Source organism: Accipiter gentilis, chromosome 13 (genome assembly GCF_929443795.1).
Source record: "Accipiter gentilis chromosome 13, bAccGen1.1, whole genome shotgun sequence".
In the NCBI taxonomy this organism is placed as follows: domain Eukaryota; kingdom Metazoa; phylum Chordata; class Aves; order Accipitriformes; family Accipitridae; genus Astur; species Astur gentilis.
Window position 1 is genome coordinate 33,919,556 of NC_064892.1, and position 12,544 is coordinate 33,932,099.

Here is a 12,544-nt window from a genome sequence, read left to right on the forward strand (position 1 = left end):
CAGAGCTCAAGGCAAGTAAGCGCTAGCCTAAAATCTGTTTCCAGGCTACATAATGTCAAGTCAGCCCAAAAATTTTAGACAGGCTGTATTATCTGACTCGAACTGCCCCCTTTGTATTTTTTTCCCTGGCTGCTAACCAGCAGGGACTGTATTGGATCTTCAACTGCTTTCCAGATTAAAGGGGATCCTCTGGCTCAGGCTGGACCTGCAGTGACATCTCGTGGTCCCCCGCCAGGCGAGGTGCTGGCTGCCAGGCGCTGCAGCCCCCCGACCCGAACCTCCCCCCGATGCCCCTGCACCGCAGCACTGACCAGCACTGACCAACCTGCCCGGGGACTTACCTCCACCCGGGGCGGCTGAACGCCCAAGTGGGGAAACAAACACACACCTCCTCCTGCGACATCCCTTCCCCTTCACCTGCAGCACCAGGGGAAACTTCAGAAATCATCCTTTTAGGCATGAAGATAAACCTATCACGAAAATCAGATCATTGCACGGAGAGCCTGTGGATGGGCCGTGCTCGCCCGCAAAGCCTGGGTGCTTTTAACTCGAGACAAGGAGGGGAATTAATCTGCCTCCTCCCACGTTTGTGCCTGTCTGAGACTCACATGTGAGCAGGATGCTTTGCGCTTTGCCAGTTCTTCTTTTGTTGTGACTCCCAAACGATTTCCCACTGAAAACCAACATGCTTGCTGTTGGCGACTTAGTAGAGGAAATTAAATCCAACATTTCGGTGCTATCTGATTTCCCATCCCTGTACACCATTGTGTAATTTCACCACCCACTCATTTGTTTTCTTCACACACAACTGCATTTAGAGAAAATACAATCCTTGGAAGAATATTTAGTCAGAGAAATGCTGTAATCAGCTTGGATAGAAATCAGACAGTTAATTTGCTTGAAAAAGACTGAAGGGAGGAGGAAATGAAATGGAATACTTTCTTTCTTGTGAACTTAGGGCACCAAAAAATTTTACAGTAAAACTATAGCATGAGAAGGAAAATAGTTGAAAAACTTCACGGGAAACATTGCTCCTGAGCTACTGCACTAAAAATAACATGAAAGCCAAAGTAAAAGATCTGATTCATTAGATGTCTTCTCTGTTGATTGAAAAAAAAAAAAAAAAAGTTATGGGAAAAGACTCATGAACTTTTACCTGGGCAAAATAACTAGACATCCCATGTAAATCATCAGCTATATCAACATTTAGGGTCAGATCAGCAATAACTGAGTCATGCCGGAAGAATGTGCAGAATGTAGACACCTAAGACCAAAACTGGGATTTGAAAAGCTCCTCCACACTGTTTAAATCATCAAAATACTCAGTCCTGGGAAAGAGAAGAAGCATGGCACACTGGTGAGCAGACGGGGCACAGAGCTAAGGGATTACCCCAAGAAGCCGTCCTCTCGGGCACCTTCGACCAGCCCTTTTACTGGACCTGGCTCATAGCGCAGAGAGGCACCAGTCAAGAGACCAGCACCTTGCTCTGCCGGGGGCTCTGCAGGCAGATGGTCCCAGCGAAGACAAGGAAAGATCATAATTATGTTATGCAGAAATGCAGATGCGGTCCTCCATCTCATACGCCCCTTCAGTGAGTCAGCTCAAGTTTAACAAGAGCACGTGATCACAAGCGTCAGGACTATCACTTCCATTTCTTTCTCTTGACTATGTGTAGCAATTCTAACTTCCTTACAGGCATGTATGCAAGCTTCACAGCAGTTTACAGTCTAAGACATTACGCAAATACAGCTAGGAACCCTTAACATATTTTCCAGTTCATTTCAAGTTATTAAATAAAGTCAAAGCCATCTTTCTTCCACTCCTTGTCACCTCTTGAGAGCAGGATAGTGTGATCAGTCCTCTACTCCAATAATTTTCCCGTTCATATTACGTTCACAGACATAAGAGAAAGCCCGGCTGGAGAGAAGGCGAGGAGATGGTCCAGGGCACTTGCCTGCCCCAAGGCAGGATTCAGCTCTGGCTAACGCATTGTCATCAGATATTGTCGTGGTTTACCCCCAGCCGGCAACTCAGCCCCACGCAGCTGCTTACTCACCTCCCTCACAGCGGGATGGGGAGAGAATAGGAAGGGTAAAAGTGAGAAAGCTTGTGGGCTGAAATAAAGACAGCTTAACAGGTAAAGCAAAAGCCGCGGACGCAAGCAAAGCAAAACAAGGAATTCATTCCCCACTTCCCATGGGCAGGCAGGTGTTCAGCCATCTCCAGGAAAGCAGGGCTCCATCAAACCTAATGGTGACTTGGGAAGACAAACCCCATCACTCCAAATGTCCCCCCTTCCTTTTCCTTCCCCCAGCTTTTAGTGCTGATCATGACATCCTATGGTCTGGGATATCCCTCGGGTCAGCTGGGGTCAGCTGTCCCGGCTGTGTCCCCCCCAACTCCTTGTGCCCCCCAGCCTGCTTGCTGGTGGGACGGGGTGAGAAACAGAACAGCCCTTGACTCTGTGTAAGCACTGCTCAGCAATAACGAAAACATCCCTGTGTTACCAAAACTGTTTTCAGCACAAATCCAGAACATAGCCCCATACTAGCTACTGTAAAGAAAATTAACTCTATCCCAGCCAAAACCAGCACAGATACGTGCCTGATTGCCGTGCACATCTGAAGAGCCAGTGCTCCACAATCATTCCTGTTACATGGTTCCTCCCTAGTGACCAATCTAAATCTTCTTTGATTCCATAAGCCTGTTATTTCTTGTTCTACCCACCATGAACATAAAAGACACTGAAAAGATGAAAGGAATAAATTGTTCTCTTTGTGTTTGGAGACTTGTTTTTCCTTTGAGTATTCTGTAGGCAAACCTACTCAAACTCCTTCGATGATCTTCTTGTATTTCTCATGCTCGTGGACTTATGTTCTCATATTTTCTAGATTTCTGTTAAATCTCATTGCTCTTCTCTGAACTGCCCTCATTTTGTCCTAACAAGTATGACATATAAAACTAGACCTGATATTTCAGCTAATGCCTCTCCAGAGCTGAACAGAAAGAGTTATTTTATATCATGTGGATGATACAGTCTTCATACATCTCAATGTGTCTGTTCATTTTGCAGCATCACTATGTTGTTAGAATGGGATGCCAGCCAACTACCTGACCTTTTTCTGCCAAGCTGACCTTTAATTCCTCTCTCTCCTGTTTGCAAAGTTTTTCAGTTCTGTCCAAATTCTCAAGATGATTTTGAATCCTAATTCCACCCTTCAACATGCTTGCAACCTCACCTGCCTCAGCATACAATACAGCACTGTCTCTTTTTCCCCTGCTACACATCCTGCCTGAAATAGATCACAAAGCAGTCACAAAATCTCTCTTATGCATATGTATCCTGCAATCCAATAATTGCTGCTTATGCTCTTTTTTTTTTTGCTGTACCCCTCCAAAAAATAAAAACAAAGACACAAAGTGATTTGCTTGTTTGTTTGTTTTTTAAAAAAAACCAACACAGTATTTTTACTGTAAGCACTGGTAAGAAAACATAAAACAGTGAAACAGTAGGCCCTCTTCCCCACAGGGACATGTACAGGCACCTACAGCATGTTTGAAAAGTGTGTGTGCTGTGAAAGATTTTACAGTTTTAAAATTGACTTGTAATTATATTTAAGACAGTGCTGTCAATGTTTGTTAAGGAGAGCTCAAATATAGTACTAAGAGGAAGAGAGAATAGGAAGACTTGTCCAATGCTTTAAGCACAATTCTTTTCCTCTCTGGCTTGTGTTTCATTTTTACATTAGGAGGAGCAGGATTTGAACTCATGTTGGAAACAGCTCTATATTTAAGTCAGTGAAAAGTAAGTGGTTATTTCACATTGTTTAGCATAGTAATTCCTCTTTTTTCACTTTTTAGATTAGACTATAAAATTCTGGTCTCCTTACTTCAAAGTCCCACAGTTGGGAAAGGCAGCACCCCGGAACCTGACTCAGTGCACCAGAGCCATTGATTCCTACTGTCCTGACTCAAAAAAGTGTTAAGGGATGAATTTGACATTCACAGTGACAAAGTTACTGCAAGCTTTGGTAAAAATGTTAAAGTGAAAAAAGGGTTATTCGGCACCTTGATTTCTCATTAAACTAGAGCAAAGAGGGAAATTAAAACCGATTCAAAACATGAATACAAATTTACATTAAAATTCAAGCTATTACAAATCTTAGTTCAAGTCCTTCTATCATCAGAAAAGGTTATTTATACAACAGCAAATAGAAGCCCCACATTTTAAGGCCATTTTTCCGCCTTTACCATTTAAACTTTTGGCTCCATTTTAAGCAACCAGCAAGCTGGGTTAACTTATGCAATAAATTCGCTCCATTCAGCCATGCTGGAGTCACAGCAGTGCTAGTTCTGCTCTCAGTCACACCATGGTAAATACCACCTTTGCTCACACTGGCATAAATTCTTCACTCTGTCAGAGGGAAGAGACAGACAACGGCTCAACTGTCAGGAGCTTTACGGGGTCCTGCAAGGTATCCACAGGAAAAGGATATGCTAACTTGGACCAGAAATTACTCTGCCTTTGTGGACTTCAATAGGAACGGAAAAGTTCCTGGTGACTTAAAGGAGTTTGTCCCAAACAGGAATATCTGTAAACATAATAACAACTCATAGAAGGTATCTTGTGCAAAAAAAGGGGAAAAAAGAGCTCATATGGAGCAAAAGAGAAAATCTAGGAGAGCAGTGGGAACGACAGAACAAGTTTAGCAATGGAAATGTGCGTCAAAATGATGCAACACCTGAAAGCAAGTGAAAATCTTTGAAAGATACCATTCAGAGAGTTACAGTGAGTGAAACACCAAAGCATTTTTGGTCCAAGGAGATGCACATGAATCCTAAATACAAAGTGCCCTCACAGTGATGTGACTAGTTAGAATTCTGTGTAGAAATACAACTTCCGACCATGGAGCTCCTTATGCCATGGCTATTTTCAGTTGGACACAGAAATTAATATTTGGCAGCTCTGAACATACTTTTGCTTCAGGTGCTCTTGAAAGAATAAAGTTAGAAAGAGTGAAAAGTATGAAATTTGGTGCCCAGCAAACAGTCCAGAAGAGAGAAATTCTTTTAGACTCTGAAAAGTACAATTTTACATTATTTCATTAACTGCTGTGTGCAGAGGAGCCAGTTCATTATAGAGCCACAGATTCTTTCCGTGACTAGAAATAATTGGTGACCTGAAAAAAATCCACAATCCATACAACCCAACATTGAGCTGAGTTGCAATTTTGTGAGCTGAAGGAATGACTTCACTTACAACCTTGAAGCTCCTGATGAAATAAGTCAGTCCCTCCCGTCACTGGTGAGTAGGAACGTTTCCTCCTGTACTAAGAATATAGTGCTTCAGATGTACTGTTCTTCATCTCCTCCATTCATGAGCAATGACCACTTGTCCCCTTCCTCCTCAACAAAAGCATTACGTCTTGGCAGCTTGTCTGAAGTCAAGGAAGAGAGAGACACTTGGCTAATCTGATCCCAAGGAGCCGGTCTGGATGAATCCCTCCTCCTATCATCCATTCCAATATGAACACTGATTTGGGAAGGAGTAAGTGGCTTCATGCGGCCTTGAGCTTGTGCTTCATAACTTTCTGTGTCTGGCTTCTTATAACTAAGAAGAGAAAGAGAAAAGATGTTTAGTACCAAGAGCTCAATGAGTAGAAAAGTCTTAGACGAACAAATCGGAAACTTCTGATAACCGAAATGTTTCCTGCACTTCAGACACAATGTTAACGGCTAAGAGTACTGGTCACACAGCATTAAGACATTTCAATAGTAAAAGAGCGGGACCTCAAAGTGAGGTTCTTTAAGAAAATTTATGAGTTTGCTGAATCATGAAAGGGTCTGTAGTAGACAGTTGCAGGGGAACAGACTTGATGACCCAAAAGTCACTTTCTGATTCAATGTACTCTAGATCAAGAAAAGCCCAGCAATGGCAAGTATGCATGGTCTTCTTCACATATATGTATTATTGTGTTCTTTGGAAACTGAAGTTCTGTTCAGCTGATGTGAAGCTTCAGGAAAGATTATTGTCCTATAGAGTATACTGTAATACAGCTTTCATAAGTCTGAAGCCAAATATGTTTTGGGGGGTTCTCAATATCTAACCACAATGGTGTCTGATACTTAACATAAAGAGCACAAGATCAAAAGAACTGGAGAATAAAGGAATGCCTTTATAGAAATTTCTCATCCTTTGGATAACTACACACAGAAAGTTTAGGATGAAAATCCTGTAGCGGTAGGGCTGCTTCTCCGAACAGACATGAGCATGTATGTAGTTTTTATTCTAGATTGTGGTCTCATTGAGCATTTGCAGGATCAGAAACATGATGCAGCAACTGATTTCCTATATTAGTTTATACTATACTGTATTATACTGTACTATGCTATACTACACACTACAGAAGACCCCAGCTACAGTAGAAATATGTGAAGGTTTGGACTAATTTCAGACATCTTATTTTTCAAAGATGTTTGCTTTCAATGCTGTTAAAAACAGGTCCACTGTAACTGCACCCAAAAAATGTAGCATAAAAAAACTAACAGAATTTGAAAAATCTTGTTATAGTTCAGAAATTGGTTCGCTTTCAAAACAATAGAGGAAGATACTTTAGCAAGGTGCAAAAGATTAAATACACTGCTTCTCTGTTTCTCTCTAGCTAAATTAAATAGACAAAAAAAAAAATCAAAACCGGTACAAATCTTTTAAAAAACATCTACTGAACTATCTTTTGAATGATTTGTTCACTTGATATTCACAGCAAAACCAGTACTGATCATTACCTCACTTGGTATTGAACTAGATCTCTAACACAGGTGCCCAGATGGCATCCAGCCACACTTTTAGCTGCTAGGTAAAGAATGGTCCAGAATGGTACTGTCTTAGTCCAGGTTTGTTCATAATAGTGACACCTGTCTTTTTGGAGCCAGGGATTAGAGAGAACAACCCCAAGCTAAAGGACTGTCAGGTACTTTTAGGTATACGAAGCCCAAAGTAAGGTATCACTTGAGTATGAGCAGCGGTGCTGCCTACAGTTCCCCAACTGATTAGTGTTAAGACAACTTGCCATTTCAGCTGCAGGGAAGACAGCACAACAGACACAGAAGAAGCTGCCATTGCAGCTGATCCCATCCAAGGCTGAAGCACGAGGCCAACAGGCATGAACACACCTAGCAAAAAAACATATGGACGTGAGCCAGAGCCGACTGTCCCACTACAGACATTTCTGTCCCCGCATATCATAGAACAGATCAGCTGTTCTATAATATGACTTGCTGAGACCTCCATAAACACAACTAGATTGATATATATTTACTCACTTAGTTTTAAATATGTCCCTTCCGTTGCAAGGGATGACCTTTGCACCAACTGAGCTACAAGACTGCAGCCACAAGGTAAGACTATTCGTCCCTTCCAGCTACTCTGCACATATGAAACAAAGCAAAAGCAACAGAAAGACAAAGCAATAGTCCAGGCAAAGGAGGGAGAAGTTACTCCTAAAGAAAAAGAGGAGTGCTTGAAGTAAGTTTTAAGGAGGAATTTGGAGCATGAGACAATGTCTGAGAAAAGCAGAGAATTCAAGCGGTAGGAGAGAAAATGCGTGATTTGGGATGAATAAATGAGGGAGCACCCAGAAGTGGGATAGTATCTCTGATTAGAGCTGCATTTGAATATACAGAAACTAATCCCCAAGTAGTGCTATGTGAAATAAAAGCAAGCTTTTAATTTCATTATATGAGAATTTATTCCTAAGAGTTTAAAAATTGGGGAACTAAGATTTTTTTTCTACAACATGAAAAAAAAGAAAAAAGAACATATTTATTTTGTCCTCCTTCTGCCAAGTTCTAAATACTCTGGGAACCTCTCTTTGGTTCCTTGAGCAGGAAATCCTGCGAAAGGCACCACAGAGCTCAATTGCGCTGCTGTCTTCAACAAGCTGAGCTCTGGCAGTCACATACCTGCTGCTATGGGTATTCCAAGCAGATTATAAATTAAGGCAAGAATCAGATTTATTCGGATTCTTCGAACTGTTCTCTTTGATAAACGAATACTGGCAACTACATCCAGCAAGTCGTTCTGCAAGACAGAAGAGCATTGGAAGTTTTCCACATGCAGTCTTCAGAACACCAAAGCAAAAAGAGGAGTGTCAGTGATAAAAGAGGATAGGTCAAAACTGTAGTGCTCACTCGGATAAGAACAACATCTGCTGCTTCAATGGCAACATCAGTGCCCGTTCCAATTGCAATTCCAACATCAGCCCTGGCTAGTGCAGGGGAATCATTGACTCCATCACCAACCATCGCAACTTTCCTCCTCCCATTTTGGAGCTCCTGGACCTTTGCAACCTTGTGAGAAGGAAGAACCTCAGCAAAGACTTTTTTGATCCCAACCTATGTAGAAAGAAAGAAACACACCCAGTTGGTGATATGCTTCACGCTGAAAGGAAGAGCCATTTGCTGTTCTGGGTGAAGGGGAAACAAAGGAAGATCAACCAAACTGATTCCAGTGGAGGCAACACTTGCAAGCTACACAGCAAGCTGAAGAGCAAAATGCCTCTGGCATAAGAAAGGGACTGATTACAGCCCCTTCCACCTTAACTGCAGAGGTGCTGGCAAACCATGTTCTGCCCTTAGCGTCATGCCCCCAGGGCTTCTGAAGCTCTACCACCTTGACAGTAAAGGTTTGATGGTTAAAAGAGCCAGTTTTCAGGTAATAGTGCTGCTTGATGCACCAAAAAAAGTTTCAGTGAAATCACAGAATCATAGAATGGTTTAGGTTGGAAAAGACCTTTAAGATCATTGAGTCTAACCATTAACCTAGCACTGCCAAGTCCACCTCTAAACCATGTTCCTAAGTGCCACATCTACATGTCTTTTAAATCCCTCCGGGGATGGTGACTCAACCACTTCTCTGGGCAGCCTCTTCCAATGCTTGACAACACTTTTGGTGAAAAAATTTTTCCTAATATCCATTCTAACCTCCCCTGGCGCAACTTGAGGCCGTTTCCTCTTGTCCTATCACTTGTTACTTGGGAGAAGAGACCGACCCCCACCTCACTACAACCTCCTTTCAGGTAGTTGTAGAGAGCGATAAGGTCTCCCTCCAGCCTTCTTTTCTCCAGGCTGAACAACCCCAGTTCCCTCAGCCGCTCCTCATAGGACTGGTGCTCTAGACCCTTCACCAGCTTCGCTGCCCTTCTCTGGACACACTCCAGCACCTCAATGTCCTTCTTGTAGTGAGGTGCCCAAAACTGAACACAGTATTCAAGGTGCAGCCTAACCAGTGCTGAGTACAGGGGGACGATCACTGCCCTGCTCCTGCTGGCCACACTACTTCTGATGCAGGCCAGCATGCTGTTGGCCTTCTTGGCCACCTGGGCACACTGCTGGCTCATATTCAGCCGGCTGTCAACCAGCACCCCCACGTCCTTTTCTGCTGGGCAGCTTTCCAGCCACTCTTCCCCAAGCCTGTAGCGTTCCATGGGGTTGTTGTGACCCAATTGCACGACCCGGCACTGAGCTTTGTTGAACTTTATACAATTGGCCTCAGCCCATCGATCCAGCCTGTCCAGATCCTATAGAGTCTTCCTACCCTCGAGCAGATAATGCAATGCTGGAACCATGTACGATTGGGCAGTTACACTAGGGGAAATACAGAAATGCCAAGTACGTGCAAGTCTCAGGGAGACTACGAAAATAAAGCAGACGGCTGGCTAAACGCTTCTACCCATCCACATCACAACTAATATGGAGTTGCTACCAACGGCTTTAGCACTGTAGTAGAAAAACAGGGGGTGTACTAAAGAGGGCTGGGATAATGGCCCTGGTTAGGCTGCCTCACCAGGCAGAGATCAGCTCTATTCACTACACAAGGTAGAAGCTCCCTTTTAACCTTTCAAAAAATAACATTTAAAAAGTTTTTAGGACTGGCTTTCCATTTTTCCATTGGAAAGGAAGTAAGTGCCAAAAATTCAGAGAAAATGTAGGTTGGCACAGACTAAGCTTGTTTGAAAACTTCACCTGAGGGCCTAGAACCATAAATCGAAGCTTGTTTCTGAAGTACTTCTTAACAAAGAAAGTTGGGTGGGAAAGCACTTTACCACAATTGAACACAAAAGCAAAAGCATGAAACAAGATAGGAGAAACATTAAAGCATCAGACTGAGAAACAAAACAGACCTCACAACATACAAGAACGGGCATACCACAGTGCTGGCTGAGTTAGCTGTGTAGTGGGATACCTGAGGAAAGCAAGGTGGCACACAGTAGATTAGAAGAAGACCAGTGCAAAGGGAAAGAGGGAAATGAAGAGAAAAGAAGGTAGAGTGAGAATTTGGCTTTGCCTTTGGAGCAACATTTATCATTTGAGATCAAGGAAACCTCATATAAACCCAAAACTCTTTTAGACTGCTATGCTTCTTAACAATAATTCTTACTGTTATTACTATGTTACCCTTAAATATAATGACAAAACCCCACTTCCCTTATTGGGAACAGGACTGGACCTTAAAGGAACTTTCCCTCATCACTAACCAAACATGACTGCCCTTCAGTGAAGGGAAGCGGGAGGCTTCAGTTCAGCAACAGACTAATTACTGCAAGAAACTCTGTACCTCTGGAGAAGTACTGACTGCTTGTCTTCAGTGGGATCTTAATGCAGCTACTGGCCTTTACTATGCCATAGGACCTGACCAGATTTTCAGTCCAATTCAAGAAAGTTAGTCTTCATTTAACGTACCCAGGGAAACTCTGAGTTCCTGCTCTGAATTCACTGGGGTAAACAGAGTTTTAGAACCTCATCATGTATTTTTTTGAAGTGCAAAGAAGCAGATACCTGAGTAGCAATGGCTTTTGCAGTTTTTCTGTTGTCCCCCGTTATCAGCACAACATCTATTCCCATGTTTTTCAGTGTGTGCACAGCAAGGGCTGCCTCCTGCTTGACAGTGTCTGCTATTGCAATCATTCCGCACAACACACCTGCACAAAGAAACATCCTCTGTTAGAGAGAGCTGTGGGAGGCAAAGTGGCAGCAAGAGAACGGGACTTCACCTCATCACACCATGGTGGCTTGTGAAATAACACATTCTGGGCAATACTGACACTCATAAGCCTGAACAACTGCCTACAGTTTTCTAAGTTATGGTCTCTTTCTTACATGCACACACCCACACTTTTCTCATTTATGTGTTTCACATAGAACAACAAACACTTTTGATATTTAGGGACCAGGAGGAAGGGGAGAAGATGAGGGTAGCTTTTAAACATGCCTGACTTCTAGATTTTATGGTACAGACAAATACAATAGTGGGCCAGAGAAAGTTTTGGTATTTGTGCCCCAGTCAGATATTGAAGCCAATCCTCCAGGAGGAAGCATATAGATATCTGGTTTTATGTCCCTAATCTTTCATAGCTGGATCTCTATTATAATTAATTACTTTCATACAGAAGTGTTGCACCTGCCTTCCAACACATTGACTCAACAGTGCATCCCATTTCCTTCACATGACTTACAAAAATCTCACATTGGTTTATCATTGCATGTTACCTTTCAAAAGTAAGGACCTAAGTAGGTTTTGCACCCCTGTATCTCTATTTGCTATCACCAGCAGCAGTAGGAACACCAGATGTACATCAGGGCCCTTACTTTCATGCAAAGAGCACTTGATTTTGCCGGACTGCTGATGGAGCCCAGGCTGAGACATGCAAATGCATCTCAAAATTGCTCTCTAGGAGCACCAAGAATATTTATTCAGTAATTGAATCAGAGGCACCATTTCAAGATCACAGTTGCACTGGCAATCTATCAACATTACAGCAGTTTCTCATATTAAGGTATTGTCTGGGATCTCTTTCTGCGAAGCACAGAACAGAACCCCTCCAGCAAAACTCATTTAGTCTAATCTATTTTACTTGAATGACCTAATGAATCATCATGTTTATTCATGAAATGTTTTTAAATCAGTGATGCAATAGGATGCCTGTGACCCTTAAGTGATGTAAAGTCAGGATGGGACATGGCACTGCCCTGGCACTGCTTTTCTGAACAACAGTCCTAGACAACAGGAAGTTCAGAAATTAATACTTAAATTAAAAACTACCCAATAAAATCTTACAAACATTGTTCTGAGGTGAAAGCTTCTTCTGAGAACATCTTGATACTTTGCAGTTCACAACCAGTTCTGCACTAGAAGATTAGTAGTTTCTTGACACTAAGCCACTGATCAATCACTCCAGAGTTTGTTTTTATCCGTTTCATGGTAGGATCAACTGATTAATAACTGATTATTAAGTCACTCCAAAGAAGAGCAATTACCATCTATAGCCACTAGTATGGCAGTCTGTCCTTTCGTTTCGTGGTCTGTCATTGCATCATTTACATCATTTGCAATATGCAAGCCATTGCGTCGCATCCACTCACGATTTCCAATCAACACCAAGTATGTATGAGAAGCTGATGGACCTTTGTGCACAGACAAAAAGAAAAATGAGTGAACACAAGCCAGAGATGTTTGAGGATGGCAACATCAGGCTGCATTAGCTA

At 42.5% G+C, this 12,544-nt stretch overlaps 1 protein-coding gene across 8 annotated transcripts in view; it reads right to left on the reverse strand.

Moving 5' to 3' along the window:
• Window positions 1-3,435: 3,435 nt before the first annotated feature.
• ATP7B (ATPase copper transporting beta) overlaps window positions 3,436-12,544 on the reverse strand; it is a 45,809-nt gene continuing 36,700 nt past the window's right edge. For 5 of the 8 annotated variants that reach the window (XM_049815751.1, XM_049815750.1, XM_049815749.1 and 2 more), the window contains 6 exons: window positions 12,317-12,463; window positions 10,838-10,980; window positions 8,192-8,395; window positions 7,964-8,081; window positions 7,072-7,174; window positions 3,436-5,612 (listed from right to left, as the gene is read on the reverse strand). In XM_049815751.1, the coding sequence (XP_049671708.1) occupies window positions 5,348-5,612; window positions 7,072-7,174; window positions 7,964-8,081; window positions 8,192-8,395; window positions 10,838-10,980; window positions 12,317-12,463 (980 nt within the window). In that variant the 3' untranslated portion in view covers window positions 3,436-5,347. Of the gene's footprint in view, window positions 5,613-7,071; window positions 7,175-7,324; window positions 7,428-7,963; window positions 8,082-8,191; window positions 8,396-10,837; window positions 10,981-12,316; window positions 12,464-12,544 lie in introns of those variants that run through there. The other 3 variants (XR_007507918.1, XM_049815752.1, XM_049815753.1) reach the window with 3 other exon arrangements.